Source organism: Mus caroli, unplaced genomic scaffold (assembly GCF_978045245.1).
Source record: "Mus caroli unplaced genomic scaffold, Mus_caroli_1 scaffold_14, whole genome shotgun sequence".
NCBI classification, from domain to species: domain Eukaryota; kingdom Metazoa; phylum Chordata; class Mammalia; order Rodentia; family Muridae; genus Mus; species Mus caroli.
Genome location: NW_028227269.1, coordinates 114,562,937 through 114,580,113, shown reverse-complemented (window position 1 = coordinate 114,580,113; position 17,177 = coordinate 114,562,937). Strand labels below are relative to the sequence as shown.

Below are 17,177 nucleotides of genomic sequence, written 5' to 3'. Positions count from 1 at the left end.
CCACCATTTCTCCCCAAAGAAGAAACTGAACTGGAAACAGCCCCCAGCACATAAACTTGTCCTCAGCTAGAGGCAGGCAGTAACATCTAAGTGCCCACTGTCCAGTTTCCACACCACACTGTTCTCCCTGACATGGCCACTGTCCCTCATTTAGATATAGGAGGTCTGGAAGCCCCAAGACATTTGGCTTCTTCCTTCCTTCCACTTCACTGGCTGTTAAAGAAACAGTAAATAATCAGAGTGTCTTCAGCTGTCACCTGCTCTGCTCATCCAGCATAGCCTCAAGAACACACAGAGAAGAGTGACATTTGTCAGGCTCTTAGAATGTCCTTTGAGAAGTTTCTATCAGTTATAGACTCTCTCACTCTGCTGTCAATAACTAAGACGCCCCCAGGCACTCAAGCCCTCTTAAGAGCTACCCAGAAGTCCAGGTCTCTAAGAACAGCCACCAATTAAACAGCTACTGGCTCCAGGAGCCGAAGACCTGGTTGCAGAATCAGAGCCTCTGCAAAGCAGCTTTGAGTCTCTAAGTGGTTCCGTAAGGACAAGCCAATGTATATAGCAGGGAACACTTACAAACAAGCACTCCTTAATACTTAATTAACTTTAATGGCAAGTGCTGTGAAATCTGAATTTCAGACACAAGAGCACAGATTGGCTTTGGTCCACGCTGACTTATGAGTGGCTACATGCAGCTCCCAGGAGGAACCTCAGTCACTGTTACATGTGCACTTCATTACACTGTCACTTGGCCAAGAGAGCAGCCACCAGCAGGCACAGAGAAGACATAGTGTCTGGTTGCAGCGAGGCAATGGCTGGACACCAAAGAGTCTGATAGCATCAAGTCACTTCAGGGACAGATTCATAGCTCTGCACCTTTGTTTAAACACACATGTCTAAATAACAAAGACACCAAATTCCCAAGGAAAGAGTGATTTCCAGGAACTAACTCATTTTCAATAATTTAAGTCCTATACATCATCATCTTTCCTGGAGTTTCCTGTTTGGTTTGTGATAGATTTTTTCTTGGGGAGATACAAAACTATGATTTCAAAGGCATAGCATAAGTAGTCACATTTGCCTACCATTAGTCAGCATTTATAAACACTGGGAGGACCGATCTCCTACCAGCTGAGCCAACAAAACGCTATGTGGATTAGCCACACAATGAGCCAAACCTATGATCCTGAATTTCACCAGCCAGCCAGCACTGAGACACATGGTGGGCATGAGGGCATCTCTTATGAGGATACTCCTCAACCTACTCACCGGCCTGATTCCGCTTTGAAGGATTGTCAGTCCAGTTGCCTTCTCCAGCTGGTCTTTGTTGTCAGCTGTGAGAAGAAAAAAAAAAAAATCAAAAGAACGTCAGCATAGAGAAGGGTGGGATATCGGAGAGTGTTCTCTACTGATGAATTCTCTCAAACAACTGTTTGAGCCGTCTGACTTCATGGAGATGCTATGTTGAGCAACAGGTGGGAAATGGACATGCAGAACCCCATGTCCCACTCAGTATCTCGTCTGCCTCAGGAAAGCACCTCTGTATACTTTCTATACCGTCTTAGAAGGCATGCCATGCTAAGTAATCTCTGGTCCTTGAGGATTTGATGGGAAATTGTATGTAAACACACTCTGCAAACTTGAAGTTCTTATTTTAAAATGGCGTAATGCTACATGTATGTATCTGCATATACCCATTGAGAAATAATGTTTTGTTACTAGCACCCCATGCACTTGGAAAAAGCTGCCTGTCTGCTTACATCACAGGATCCAGGCCTTACTTCACTCCCTTTTAATCCACGTCCCCATCAGAAACATCAAAACATGATAGTTTTGTTCCAATAAAAGCCCACCTTTATCTGCTCCCGACTTCACATGAGGAAGACTTTCAGAGAACAAATTCTATTTGATATCACACCAGGAGGAATGAGATCGGGAAACAATTAGCAGATGTAAATGAAGTCTTAGTCGTTGCAATGCCAGGGCAGCAGACACAGCTGCCCCCACTTCCCAGAGAGGAAGTATGTCACGAGGCAATTGACCCTGGCTTATGATTTAGTAGAAATATTCTTTTGGATAAATCTCCTGTCATTTTGGAAATAAAAACCAGAAGAAAAGAAAACCTAGAATTTTACTGAAAGACCCATGAATGGAGAGAGCACTGCAATTGCTGTTAATGCAGAACGAGATAACAAGAAAGGATCAGCTGTGATTACCTGCATAGATCTTGGCTAATGGAATTATGTCTTTGAGAGATGTACAAACAATATCCCATTATAGCCTACCTGCCTTCTCTACCTCTAGGGACTGTCTTATAGAAAAAAAAAATTCTCCCTTTAACAAATGGACATTCGTTTTTACACGTAGGCAATCCTGGCTGTGCAGAAAGGGTGAGGTGGACATAAAGAAATCCAGGGTAGGGATGGGGAACTTTAGGATCCCTTCAGGTGGTGGCATGATGTGGGGTAGTGGCAAGTGACCACACAGCTTTAAAACTTGGATGGCAAGAGCCTGTTCCTTGAGGTATAAAATGATGGGTTTTCAAATCTCTTGTACTGCCTGGTGCTATTTGGAGTGGGTTAACAGCAACTCTAAGTAGGCTGACCAAGAACCTAAAGATGGAATTCGTAAACACTCCAGTTCTTGCTAGAGAACAAAGATTTCAGACTTAGAGATTGTATAGAAAGCAGTCAGCCAATACATGATTAAGCTGAATAATCTAGCCCAGGGCCAGCCCGATCTTCCTAGAAGGCAGGTGAGTATCTTAGGCCTGGTGGACAGTGTCTCTGTGGCTCCATAGCGTCACCTTGGCATGGAAAAGTGTCACAGAGCTATCTGGGTGGCTGCTTGAGGGAAAGTTTAGTTACAGAAGTAGCCCAGGCTGAGGAGGCAATTCTTCTAAGCTTCTGGAGGGAGCTAGCTGAAAGGCCACCCCAGGATGGCCTGCCTGTAAGGCTGCAAGAAGTGAACCACCATCACCTCTGAGGCCTGGAGACATTGTCCTGGAAAACCACAGATAAATGCTCTAGGTGTGAAAGTACATTAGGAATTCAATTTGGCCAATCTGGAAATTTCTGTTTGCTGTATATGCAAGCATGGCTTTTGATAAATAACCCTGAACAAATTCAGTCAACAATACGAACAACCACAAGCAATTACAAAGCATCTGTTACAGCTTGATTGGCCGAGTGGCCTCTCAGGCTCTCATCCACTACTGTTTGGCAAACCACTTTCAGTGCATGACCACATGTGCTTAGACCCTACAGGGGAGAGCTGCACAGCTCACCCATGGCTTTTCAGGGCAGAGACCCTGCTTTGCCATTCAGAGCTTGGTTCATTTCTAACTACCTGACCAGCACACAGCTGTGCTTTGGGCATGCTTCCTACCCCTCTGGCCTTTATGAGTACAGTCTGGCCAGTTCAAGGCCATAGACAGGTGGGTGAGATGTCATTTGACTTGGCAGTCTGCTCATGAAAGCACAGGTGAAGTTTTAGAAGTACAGAGCCAGGCTGGGATGTAGTCCAGTTGGTAAAGGGCAGAGAGCTCTAAGTGGAGGCAACAGGGTCAGTTGTTACATAGCGAGCTTGAAAAAAGCCTGGACTACCTGCCCAAAGAAGAAGGAGGAGAAGAAGAGGAGGAAGAGGCAGAGGAGGAAGAGGAGGACGAGGAAGAGCAAGAAGAACAAGAGGAGCAAGAAGAGGAGGAAGAAGAGGAAGACGAGGAGGAAGAGGAGGAGAAGGGAGGAAGGAAAGAAGGACCTCCTGGTTGATTCTCAAACTAACAACAGGTATGTGTTGTAATCTAAATGATGAAGTAAATAAACAACAGAAAAGCATTCCTCTGAACACTTGTTTCAGCCGAGCTCCAAGGCAGGCTCTGTTCACAGTTTACCTTGCTAAACCCTTGAAGTCACCCAGACTGTAGGCTCCCTTCTCTACTCCACAAACAGGACAGAGGATTCTCAGCAAATGTACTACTGGGGAAAGGGACTGTATCTCTGAGCTCTGGGTCACAAGCCACTGTCATCTATAGCTTCTGTCCTTAGGGTCTGTGACAATCTATAAAGAGGAACACCCTCACTGGCCTACCAGAGCATTGATTTACAGAGCCGTAGCCATTCTCAAAACCTGGAAGTTTGAGACTTGCTCTGACAGTCTGGGAAGACAGTCCATTCTAAAGATCTGCTATTGAGACCTGAAAGAAGGAATCACTCATCAAATTTTGGAGAAAGCGAGGAGCAGTTGAACAGTTGTTAAATCCTGGACCAGCTAGCTGTCAAGCTATGTGGAGGGGAGGCTTCTGGTGGAAGGAGCAGAGTATTAGGTAGACCAAGTAGAGGGGATGGGGCCATTAGGTAGAGGGGTAGAGAACCAGGTAGAATGGGTGGGGCTCCAGTAGGAGCCATTGATACTCCAGATAGAAGGTTCTGGGAAGCCTTTCATGATGAAGCAGGCTGTTTTGTTTTTCACAAGTGCCTTGAGGTCACCTGAGAAGGAGGTTTTGACCTACTCAGCACACAGACAGTTCAAAGCCTTTAAGAGATGGGATATCTTTGAATAATAACACAGCCTTCTGTCCCATAAGACCATCTGAGCAGTCTATGGAATCCCATGTATACTGCTATCTTGGTTCTCACATCTGAACTCTGTTTACCACTGATCAGTGGCCCAGCTGTACTGGAATAGGTTGGTCTGCTTGATCACCAGTCAGGGCCTCTGGTGCTTACTGATGCCACTGTCTTCATGCCCAGGATACAGGGTTTATCTAGATTTCTCTCTCATACTTGGCATCTCTGGAAGAGCCTCCCCACCCTTCTACCAACATCTTGCCACTATATGTCTTAAAAGTCCCAGGTAAGATTATTTCCAAGACACTTGCCCTAAACTATGGAGTCAGTCACATTCATGCTTAGTAAATAGTCCCCTATCCAGACTCCACCCACCATGGCTCAGCTCTCAGTATAGAGAGAATCTACCATCTTGTAACCTCTAAGAAATTTTAAAAAAGAAAAAGGTCTATTTTCAAATTTACCTTGAGCCAGTATAGTTCAGCTACAGTTGAACAGAAAATACTGGTCCCCTGTTCACCTCTGTCGGTCTAGCTCCCTATACCCAAGTAAAAGTTAGAGTAGAAAATTACTAACAGGCAAGTTTTCCTAGACACCTTCAGAGATGACTCTCTCATAGTTCTGATACGCTTTAAAACAATTAAAACATAACATATAGAAATGAACCTACATATGGTCTATTAAATAGAGAAATGTTAAACATCAGAAGGTAAAGTAAGTCCTAGATGATGTGTAAGGCTGAGCCTTCCTGATAACTCAGCCAAAGAAGAAAGGGAGGACGGGAACCGGGTTCTCTGTGTTCAGCCACAGTGCCCACCATTCTGGGCTCCTGTCTGGCTCTGCAAAATCATAAAACAAAACAGTCTTCCTTTCTACTCAGATTCTTCAGTGCCTTTATTATGAAGTGAGGGTCCAGGCTTCTCATACCTAGCATCTAAGTTAGGGAACCTTGAGCATCAGTCTGTAGTCCCTAACAAGTGGCTCAGCTCTCCTGTTTCACTCTCCTCAGGGTTTGCTCTGTGAATGGCTGTAAGAATTATGTAGGGAGACAGTGGATAACCATCTTCCTTCCTAGGAGAGGTCCCTCGTGTTTCCCAGTCTATGTGCAGCTGGGGAAGAATGCCTGTATTTGGTCAATTTACTCTGAAGTGTTCCTAGGCTCTTTACCCAGAATGCACCAGGATGGCTGCCTCCCTGTGGGTAAGCCTTCTTTGTTTCCACATGAAAGGCCAAGCAAGCAAACAGAAAGGTCAATCCACGGAAGGGGCCTGCTTCTGCCTTCTGTTGGTTCCTGTGGTTCTTGGTTTCATTGCTCTGCTTAGTAATGTCTCCCTGCTGATACATTTGAAGGACTCTTTTTTAGCTCCAGGGCATCAGGAGCAGTTAAGTATCTTGATTGGGTAACTGTAACCGTGGATGGGCATCCAGCTCTGAGCCCTGGGTGGGAGAAGCTTCCCTGAGAGCTCTGATGACCACAGTAGCCACACCCCCTATCTGTTTAGTCACCCTTACCACAATCTCTGTTCACACCAGGCATCAGAGCCCAACTCTCTAGCTCCCTCAGGAAGCAGCATTGTCATCAGGAAGCCCTTGGTGGCCTGAGGAGGTGGCAGGTAAGCAGGATTTAGAAGGACAGCCATGTTCCAGAAGCTTTGCGACTGCACTTCCCCAGAGAAATCCCTTCTGTCTCCTGTCCCCTCTGTCCCAGCTCTGCGGAGGAGCTCTTTTGTGATCTGTGTCCTATCTCTGGCTTCAGTTCTCCAGCCATGTCTGGTCCTTCCCTGTGCTGTGCTTGGAAGGCTCTCCTGGGCGTAGACAATAGAAGTGGGACGGTTTTGCCTTTTTTCTTGTTATGCTTATGCTAAAGAATTTATCTTAAGTACCCCAGCCTTTCTGTTTGTTTACCTTTGTAATTTTTGCTTATTTAAAAATGTTTATTATATTTATTTATTAACTTATTCATTTAGTGGGGGGAATCTCTTGCCATGGTGTATATTAAGGTCAGAGCACAACCTATCTTGTTTTCTTTCCGACTGCCCAACTCTTGGGGATGTCTTGCTCAGCCACATGTTCGAATTTCATCTGAGTTCTTGTTTTTGTTAAGCTTTGGACTTGGAGCTAGCATGCATGATGAAAGCCGACCAGTGAGCCAGCACGGCATGGGGGCAACGAAAGAAACCGCTTTCACCGAGGCAGACAGCAAAGCAGAAAGCCCATTTTTATCTTCACGCGAGACAAAAAGGGTTTCCAAACACTAAAAAGGAGTCCTTTAAAATTAAATTCACTAGATGAAGGATATGCAAATTACCTGAAGAAGCGGAACCCTGTAATGTTCTCAAAATTCTGCAATAGCCTATTTAATTAGTATTTTAATTTATCAGAATAATTCTTTGCACTTGACAATTTATGCAGCATTCCATATAATTAAGCACGTAGCGACAGTGGAGTAATTTTGCCTCTTCTCTTTATCCCTGATATTTTAACCTGAAAGAATGTGCAGAAGTCGCTTCTGTAATCTGAATTACAATAGGGACAACTTAATGGAGTCCCTCGGCCTGCACACTGAGCTGGGAGAGCTGCTTAGGTGAGGTGCTACCTAGGGAGCTGACTCCCTATGGATCATGGCCTTGACCCTGTGGATAGGTCCCTTGATGGGGTTCCCACTATCCATATCCCTACACCAAGAAATCTCAGAAGGTTGTGTGGCAGATCCTCGATGATCTAGATGCCTGGTGGGTCCCATGCCTCTTCCCTGATAACCAGTCTTTCTGACAAGTCTTGGGGCACTGGTGTGTGTGTGTGTGTGTGTGTATGTGTTGGATATATGCATATGGTAAATGTATAGGTGGTATGTGATGCATAAGTGTGTAAATAGTACGTATGTAACGTATTTGCGTGTTCTGTGTGTGTATGCTGTTTGGTGTGTGTATGTGTATGCATGTGTACATGTGTGCATGTGTGTGTGTGTGTGTGTGTGTGTGTGTGTGCAGCATGCTGACTTTCTGTCAGGTTTGGCCTGTTGGCATATTTTTAGATAGCTGAAGTTAGACCCAAAACCCACTCCAAGATAGTGTGGTGGCCTCCAGAAAGAACACTGTGTGACTAGGCTAGAATAGGGCAGTGGGAGGTTACAGCTCAACTATCCTGGCCTTGATGGGCTCATGGGACACTCTGTCACTTTCCTGTTTAAACAGGAGCTGTTTAAAACTCAGACCTGGACCAATACTTAGTGGGAAGTGGGCTGAGACAGGGTAGTGTTATAGGAGGTGAGCCATGAAAGATACTCAGGACCACAGTCAGACATCCGCTTATTGGTCTCCATAGCTACCTCTGCCTGGGTGCCCAGCAGCTCAACCCAAACCCTTGACCTAACCTGCTTCTTTCTTCACATTTGTTCTCAATGATGTTCTCTGTGACCAGCTACAATGGGGGCACTTCCGTTCTTCCCACATCTGTTCTTCCCTGGTGTTCCCCAGCTTTTAACTGTTCAGCCTTGGACTATGTTAGTTCCTTCTTTGGGTTCCTTCCATCTAGCACTTTGGCCAGTGTTAGAGTTCTACCAGCCACATGTACTGAGTTCAGCTGCATCTCTCCACCCCTGCACTCCCTTCCAGGCCCCACATACTACAGTGGGGATCTGCAGTAGTGCACACATCAGAGCCACCCTCTCTGTTCACACTTCCTGTGTTTGCACTGCCCAGGAAACTGCCTGTGTCAGGGTATGTGTATGCACGTGTGGGGCCTGAACACCACAAGTTCTCAGGTAGCAGAAGAGACAAATTAATTGACATATCAAATCCCAAGTCAAAGACTGTGGAGAATCAAGAAGTCTCTGCAAACACATCACTGTCACAGTGGTTTGTTCTAGGAGTCTGTTGTGTTCCTTGACTGCATCCCTGCTTCTGGAAGTGTTCATGCATGTAGAGCTCATGTTTACTGCATGCATTGTGTAGGTCAGCGGCCTGTTACCCTCAGACAAGACTGGGTCCTCTGTGTGTCCTGCTTTCTCTACACACACCTATAACAGAGCTTAATGATAAATCCATATATGACAAACTGATCTTGGCAACAGGATTGTTTCCCTCCCTTACTGAAAGATTCATCCAAGCAGGTCATGGCACACCCTCCTGTGCTATGGGGCCATGGGAAAGTGCACAGCACCGAGGAGCTGTAATGCTGAGTGTATTTGATCACAGAGCAGGTAGCACAGGCAGCCTAGAAGCCTGGGGGAAAGGATAATGCTCTGCTCCTGGTGGGATAAGGAGAGACATATAAGATTTTACTATACTGCTCAGAATGACACACAGCTCAAAGCCTGTGAATCTCTGGAGCATCAGATGCGTGATGACAGTGGGTAACCAAAACTGTGGAGATTGCAGCCACTGTTGAGGGGGACTGTTGCACCAAACACGTGTTCATTTTCATACATGTCAGTCTGGACACAGCAAGCTTGAGTCTCAGCACCAATTCTTCCCATTAGTGAGCAGGTGGAAATGGTGCCAGAGTCACAGGCTTCTGTTTTTATACAAATACTGATACTGACTAAAATTTCACTGAATTAAAAACAAAGATACAAATGCAGCTTTATTTAAATTACTTTATTGAAACGCTGATATCAGTTATGTTATGTCTTTTTTTTAATTTTTAATATTTTTATTACATATTTTCCTCAATTACATTTCCAATGCTATCCCAAAAGTCCCCCATAGCGCCCCCCACTTCCCTACCCACCCATTCCCATTCTTTTGGCCCTGGCATTCCCCTATATTGGGGCATATAAAGTTTGCAAGTCCAATGGGCCTCTCTTTCCAATGATGGCCGACTAGGCCATCTTTCGATACATATGCAGCTAGAGACAAGAGCTCCGGGGTTCTGGTTAGTACATCATGTTGTTCCAACAATAGGGTTGCAGATCCCTTTAGCTCCTTGGGTACTTTCTCTAGCTTCTCCATTGGGAGCCCTGTGATACATCCAATAGCTGACTGTGAAAATCCACTCCTGTGTTTGCTAGGCCCCGGCATCGTCTCACAAGAGACAGCTATATTTGGGTCCTTTCAGCAAAATCTTGCTAGTGTATGCAATGGTGTCAGCGTTTAGAAGCTGATTATGGGACGGATCCCTGGATACAGCAGTCTCTAAATGGTCCATCCTTTCATCACAGCTACGAACTTTGTCTCTGTAACTCCTTCCCTGGGTGTTTTGTTCCCAATTCTAAGAAGGGGCACAGTGTCCACACTTTGGTCTTCATTCTTCTTGAGTTTCATGCGTTTATCAAATTGTATCTTATATCTTGGGTATCCTAAGTTTTAGGCTAATATCCACTTATCAATGAATACATATTGTGTGAGTTCTTTTGTGATTGTGTTACTTCACTCAAGATGATGCCCTCCAGGTCCATCCATTTGGCTAGGAATTTCATAAATTCATTCTTTTTAATAGCTGAGTAGTACTCCATTGTGTAAATGTACCACAATTTCTGTATCCATTCCTCTGTTGAGGGACATCTGGGTTCTTTCCAGCTTCTGGCTATTATAAATAGGGCTGCTATGAACATAGTGGAGCATGTGTCCTTTTTACCGGTTGGGACATCTTCTGGATATATGCCCAGGAGAGGTATTGCTGGATCCTCCGGTAGTACTATGTCCAATTTTCTGAGGAACCGCCAGACTGATTTCCAGAGTGGTTGTACAAGCTTGCATTCCCACCAACAATGGAGGAGTGTTCCTCTTTCTCCACATCCTCGCCAGCATCTGCTGTCACCTGAATTTTTGATCTTAGCCATTCTGACTGGTGTGAGGTGGAATCTCAGGGTTGTTTTGATTTGCATTTCCCTGATGATTAAGGATGTTGAACATTTTTTCAGGTGCTTCTCTGCCATTCGGTATTCCTCAGGTGAGAATTCTTTGTTCAGTTCTGAGCCCCATTTTTTAATGGGGTTATTTGACTTTCTGGAGTCCACCTTCTTGAGTTCTTTATATATATTGGATATTAGTCCCTTATCTGATTTAGGATAGGTGAAGATCCTTTCCCAATCTGTTGGTGGTTTTTTTGTCTTATTGATGGTGTCTTTAGCCTTGCAGAAGCTTTGTAGTTCATTAGGTCCCACTTGTCAATTCTCGATCTTACAGCACAAGCCATTACTGTTCTATTCAGGAATTTTTCCCCTGTGCCCATATCTTCAAGGCTTTTCCCCACTTTCTCCTCTATAAGTTTCAGTGTCTCTGGTTTTATGTGAAGTTCCTTGATCCACTTAGACTTGACCTTAGTACAAGGAGATAGGAATGGATCGATTCGCATTCTTCTACATGTTAACAACCAGTTGTGCCAGCACCATTTGTTGAAAATGCTGTCTTTCTTCCACTGGATGTTTTTAGCTCCCTTGTCGAAGATCAAGTGACCATAGGTGTGTGGGTTCATTTCTGGGTCTTCAATTCTATTCCATTGGTCTATTTGTCTGTCACTATACCAGTACCATGCAGTTTTTTATCACAATTGCTCTGTAGTAGAGCTTTAGGTCCGGCATGGTGATTCCACCAGAGGTTCTTTTATCCTTGAGAAGAGTTTTTGCTATCCTAGGTTTTTTGTTATTCCAGATGAATTTGCAGATTGCACTTTCTAATTCGTTGAAGAATTGATTTGGAATTTTGATGGGGATTGCATTGAATCTGTAGATTGCTTTTGGCAAGATAGCCATTTTTACAATGTTGATCCTGCTAATCCATGAGCATGGGAGATCTTTCCATCTTCTGAGATCTTCTATAATTTCTTTCTTCAGAGACTTGAAGTTTTTATTATACAGATCTTTCACTTCCTTAGTTAGAGTCACGCCAAGATATTTTATATTATTTGTGACTATTGAGAAGGGTGTTGTTTCCCTAATTTCTTTCTCAGCCTGTTTATTCTTTGTGTAGAGAAAGGCCATTGATTTGTTTGAGTTAATTTTATATCCAGCTACTTCACCGAAGCTGTTTATCAGGCTTAGGAGTTCTCTGGTGGAATTTTTAGGGTCACTTATATATACTATCATATCATCTGCAAAAAGTGATATTTTGACTTCATCTTTTCCAATTTGTATCCCTTTGATCTCCTTTTGTTGTCGAATTGCTCTGGCTAGGACTTCAAGTACAATGTTGAATAGGTATGGAGAAAGTGGACAGCCTTGTCTAGTCCCTGATTTTAGAGGGATTGCTTCAAGCTTCTCACCATTTACTTTGATGTTGGCTACTGGTTTGCTGTAGATTGCTTTTATCATGTTTAGGTATGGGCCTTGAATTCCTGATCTTTCCAAGACTTTTATCATGAATGGGTGTTGGATCTTGTCAAATGCTTTTTCCGCATCTAACGAGATGACCATGTGGTTTTTGTCTTTGAGTTTGTTTATATACTGGATTACGTTGATGGATTTCCGTATATTGAACCATCCCTGCATCCCTGGGATGAAACCTACTTGGTCAGGATGGATGATTGTTTTGATGTGTTCTTGGATTCGGTTAGCAAGAACTTTATTGAGGATTTTTGCATCAATATTCATAAGGGATATTGGTCTGAAGTTTTCTATCTTTGTTGGGTCTTTTTGTGGTTTAGGTATCAGAGTAATTGTGGCTTCATAGAATGGGTTGGGTAGAGTACCTTCTGTTTCTATTTTGTGGAATAGTTTGTGAAGAACTGGGATTAGATCTTCTTTGAAGGTCTGATAGAACTCTGCAGTAACCCCATCTGGTCCTGGGCTTTTTTTAGTTGGGAGACTATTAATGACTGCTTCTATTTCTTTGGGGGATATAGGGCTGTTTAGATCATTAACCTGATCTTGATTCAACTTTGGTACCTGGTATCTGTCTAGGAACTTCTCCATTTCATCCAGGTTCTCCAGTTTTGTTGAGTATAGCCTTTGGTAGAAGGATCTGATGGTGTTTTGGATGTCTTCAGGATCTGTTGTTATGTCTCCTTTTTCATTTCTGATTTTGTTAATTAGGATGCTTTCCCTGTGCCCTCTAGTGAGTCTGGCTAAGGGTTTATCTATCTTGTTGATTTTCTCAAAGAACCAGCTCCTTGATTGGTTGATTCATTGAATAGTTCTTGTTTCCACTTGGTTGATTTCGCCCCTGAGTTTGATTATTTCCTGCCGTCTACTCCTCTTGGGTGAATTTGCTTCCTTTTGTTCTAGTGCTTTTAGGTGTGTTGTCAAGCTGCTAATGTGTGCTCTCTCTAGTTTCCTTTTGGAGGCACTCAGAGCTATGAGTTTCCCTCTTAGAAATGCTTTCATTGCGTCCCATAAGTTTGGGTATGTTGTGGCTTCATTTTCATTGAACTCTAAAAAGTCCTTAATTTCTTTCTTTATTCCTTCCTTGACCAAGGTATCATTGAGAAGAGTGTTGTTCAGTTTCCACGTGAAGGTTGGCTTTCTATTATTTATTTTGTTATTGAAGATCAGCCTTAGTCCATGGTGATCTGATAGGATGCATGGGACAATTTCAATATTTTTATATCTGTTGAGGCCTGCTTTGTGACCAATTATGTGGTCAATTTTGGAGAAGGTACCATGAGGTGCTGAGAAGAAGGTATATCCTTTTGTTTTAGGATAGAATGTTCTGTAGATATCTGCCAGATCCATTTGATTCATAATTTCTGTTAGTTTCACTGTGTCCCTGTTTAGTTTCTGTTTCCATGATCTGTCCATTGGTGAAAGTGGTGTGTTGAAGTCTCCCACTATTATTGTATGAGGTGCAATGTGTGCTTTGAGATTTACTAAAGTTTCTTTAATGAATGTGGCTGCCTTTGTATTTGGAGCATAGATATTCAGGATTGATAGTTCCTCTTGGAGGATTTTACCTTTGATGAGTATGAAGTGTCCCTCCCTGTCTTTTTTAATGACTTTGGGTTGGAAGTCAATCTTATCAGATATTAGAATGGCTACTCCAGCTTGTTTCTTCATGCCATTTGCTTGGAAAATTGTTTTCCAGCCTTTCATTCTGAGGTAGTGTCTATCCTTTTCTCTGAGATGAGTTTCCTGTAAGCAGCAAAATGTTGGGTCTTGTTTGTGTAGCCAGTTTGTTAGTCTATGTCTTTTTATCGGGGAGTTGAGTCCATTGATATTAAGAGATATTAAGGAAAAGTAATTGTTGTTTCCTGTTATTTTTGTTGTTAAAGTTGGCATTCTGTTCTTGTGGCTGTCTTCTTTTAGGTTTGTTGAGGGATTACCTTCTTGTTGTTTCTAGGGCGTGGTTCCTGTCCTTGTATTGGTTTTTTTCTGTTATTATCCTTTGAAGGGCTGGATTCGTGGAGAGATAATGTGTGAATTTGGTTTTGTCGTGGAATACTTTGGTTTCTCCATCTATGTTAATTGAGAGTTTGGCTGGGTATAGTAGCCTGGGCTGGAATTTGTGTTCTTTTAGTGTCTGTATAACATCCGTCCAGGATCTTCTGGCTTTCATAGTCTCTGGTGAAAAATCTGGTGTAATTCTGATAGGCTTGCCTTTATATGTTACTTGGCCTTTTTCTCTTACTGCTTTTAGTAGTCTATCTTTATTTAGAGCATTTGTTGTTCTGATTATAATGTGTCAGGAGGTATTTCTTTTCTGGTCCAGTCTATTTGGAGTTCTGTAGGCTTCTTGTATGTTCATGGGCATCTCTTTCTTTAGATTTGGGAAGTTTTCTTCTATAATTTTGTTGAAGATGTTTGCTGGTCCTTTGAGTTGAAAATCTTCATTCTCATCCACTCCTATTATCCGTAGGTTTGGTCTTCTCATTGTGTCCTGTATTTCTTGGATGTTTTGAGTTAGGATCTTTTTGCATTTTACATTTTCCTTGATTGTTGTGCCGATGTTCTCTATGGAATCTTCTGCACCTGAGATTCTCTCTTCCATCTCTTGTATTCTGTTGCTGATGCTCGTATCTATGGTTCCAGATTTCTTTCCTAGGGTTTCTATCTCCAGTGTTGCCTCATTTTGGGTTTTCTTTATTGTGTCTACTTCCCGTTTTAGGTCTAGTATGGTTTTGTTCATTTCCATCATCTGTTTGGATGTGTTTTCCTGTTTTTCTGTAAGGACTTCTACCTGTTTGATTATGTTATCCTGTTTTTCTTTAAGGATTTGTAACTCTTTAGCATTGTTCTCCTGCAATTCTTTAAGGGATTTTTGTGCTTCCTCTTTATTGTCCTCTGCCTGTTTAGCAGTGTTCTCCTGTATTTCTTTAAGTGTGTTATTAAAGTCCTTCTTGAAGTCCTCTATCATCATCAGGAGATATGCTTTTAAATCCGTGTCTAGCTTTTCCGGTGTGTTGGGGTGCCCTGGACTGGGCGAAGTGGGGGTGCTGGGTTCTGATGATGGTGAGTGGTCTTGGTTTCTGTTAGTAAGATTATTACGTTTACCTTTCGCCATCTGGTAATCTCTGGGGTTAGTTGTTATCGTTGTCACTGTTTAAAGATTGGAGCAGAAGCTGTGTTCTACTCACCAGCAGTCTCTAAATCCTGCGGCGGGGGTAGTGGGTAGCTGACGGTACCCCGGTGCTGGTCCAGCCGGAAGAGGCCTGTGGTCCTACTCAGGCCGGTTTTCTGCTTCCCTAACTAATGCAGTCTCTCGTCCAGCGTGCAATTGGATTGGAGCAGAAGCTGTGTTCCACTCTCCAGAAGTCTTAAGATCCTGTGGCGGGTGTTGTGGGTAGCTGGTGAGTGTCAGCCGACCCTGCGCCCCAGCTGCCCCGGTGCTTTTCTGACTGGAAGAGGGTTGTGGCCCTATGTAGGCTGGATTTCTCTCTCCCCAACCAGAGCAGTCTCAGGTCCCGCGTGATTGGACTGGAGCAGAAGCTGTGTTCCACTCACCAGCAGTCCCAAAATCCTGCGGCGGGGGTCGTGGGTAGCTGGCGGGTGTCAGGCAACCCTGCGCTCCCGCTATCCCGGTCTGATCCGGCCGGATGAGGCCTGTGGCCCTACTCAGGCCGGTTTCTGCTTCCCTAACTAATGCAGTCTCAGGTCCCGCGCAATTGGATTGGAGCAGAAGCTGTGTTCCACTCACCAGCAGTCCCAAAATCCTGCGGCGGGGGTCGTGGGTAGCTGGTGGGTGTCAGGCAACCCTGCGCTCCCGCTACCCCGGCGCTGATCCGGCCGGATGAGGCCTGTGGCCCTACTCAGGCCGGTTCCTGCTTCCCTAACTAATGCAGTCTCAGGTCCTGTGCAATTGGATTGGAGCAGAAGCTGTGCTCCACTCACCAGAAGTCTTAAGATCCTGTGGTGGGTGTTGTGGGTAGCTGGCGAGTGTCAACTGACCCTGCGCCCCAGCTGCCCTGGTGCTTTTCTGACCGGAAGAGGGTTGTGGCCCTATGTAGGCCGGATTTCTCTCTCCCCAACCAGAGCAGTCTCAGGTCCCGCGTGATTGGACTGGAGCAGAAGCTGTGTTCCACTCACCAGCAGTCCCAAAATCCTGTGGCGGGGGGTCGTGGGTAGCTGGCGGGTGTCAGGCAACCCTGCGCTCCCGCTACCCTGGCGCTGATCCGGCCGGATGAGGCCTGTGGCCCTACTCAGGCCGGTTTCTGCTTCCCTAACTAATGCAGTCTCAGGTCCCGCGCAATTGGATTGGAGCAGAAGCTGTGTTCCACTCACCAGCAGTCCCAAAATCCTGCGGCGGGGGTCGTGGGTAGCTGGCGGGTGTCAGGCAACCCTGTGCTCCCGCTACCCCGGCGCTGATCCGTCCGGATGAGGCCTGTGGCCCTACTCAGGCCGGTTTCTGCTTCCCTAACTAATGCAGTCTCAGGTCCTGTGCAATTGGATTGGAGCAGAAGCTGTGCTTTTCCTTACATTATAGTGCAACTCACACAGAGGTCCACAGAGAATGAGAGACTTTGTAGAGTCCTCAGCCCTGAATGTGATCTAAGAAGATACAGAAAGATCCTAAGAACGAGAGGTGATGGGTAACATCAAAGAAACAGTGTTTTTCCAGACCTAACAGGGCAAGTGCACATATGAACTCACAACTGTGATAGCATGCTCAAGACCTACACAGGTGCCAGCCAGATAAAACCCTCGAATGGAGCGGGGAGGAGGACATGCAGTTTCCCCCTCAGCTGAGGTGCCATGGGCATTTTATTACTTCTGGGAGAAGAAGAGTCAGTTTTCTTCCGTGGTGTGACATTCTATATACCAATCATACTGTGGGGGAGAAATCACACCCAGGAATGGTTGCCCAACACAAACTGGACTCAATCCAGGTGGGGGAGGTAGGGAATATGAAGTTGAGTGGGAAGGGAGGGGGGCATAGGAGGATTTAGAGGAGGGGAATGAATATGAACTAAATACATTGTATAAAATTCTGAAAAAGCTAATAAAAGCATTGATTAAAAATGATGTTTGAGTCATTAACTTGAGCTTCAGGACAAGGAATTCAATGAGTTTGGGCTTGAGATCAGGATATAATATCCAATATTTTATGAAATGGGGCCCTAAACCTGCTTCTGCCTTTTGATTAGTACATCAAAATATCTCCCAACTCTGAGAAACATCGAAGGGGTTCTGTGTTCTAAGGTATCAAATACTCACCTGGGATTTAATTCTCTCTGTAAAGATAAACTCGCGTATCCATGTTGCTCATGCTTAAGTCTTTATTAAATGGCAGAATAATA

General features: G+C 44.4%; 1 protein-coding gene across 1 annotated transcript in view; it reads right to left on the bottom strand.

Annotated features, from left to right (window-relative positions):
• Positions 1-17,177, bottom strand: part of Ptprn2 (protein tyrosine phosphatase receptor type N2) — an 808,594-nt gene that overhangs the window by 266,033 nt on the left and 525,384 nt on the right. The window contains exon 12 of the mRNA XM_021179074.3: positions 1,270-1,334. Within this exon, the coding sequence (XP_021034733.1) occupies positions 1,270-1,334 (65 nt within the window). The remainder of the gene's footprint in view (positions 1-1,269; positions 1,335-17,177) is intronic.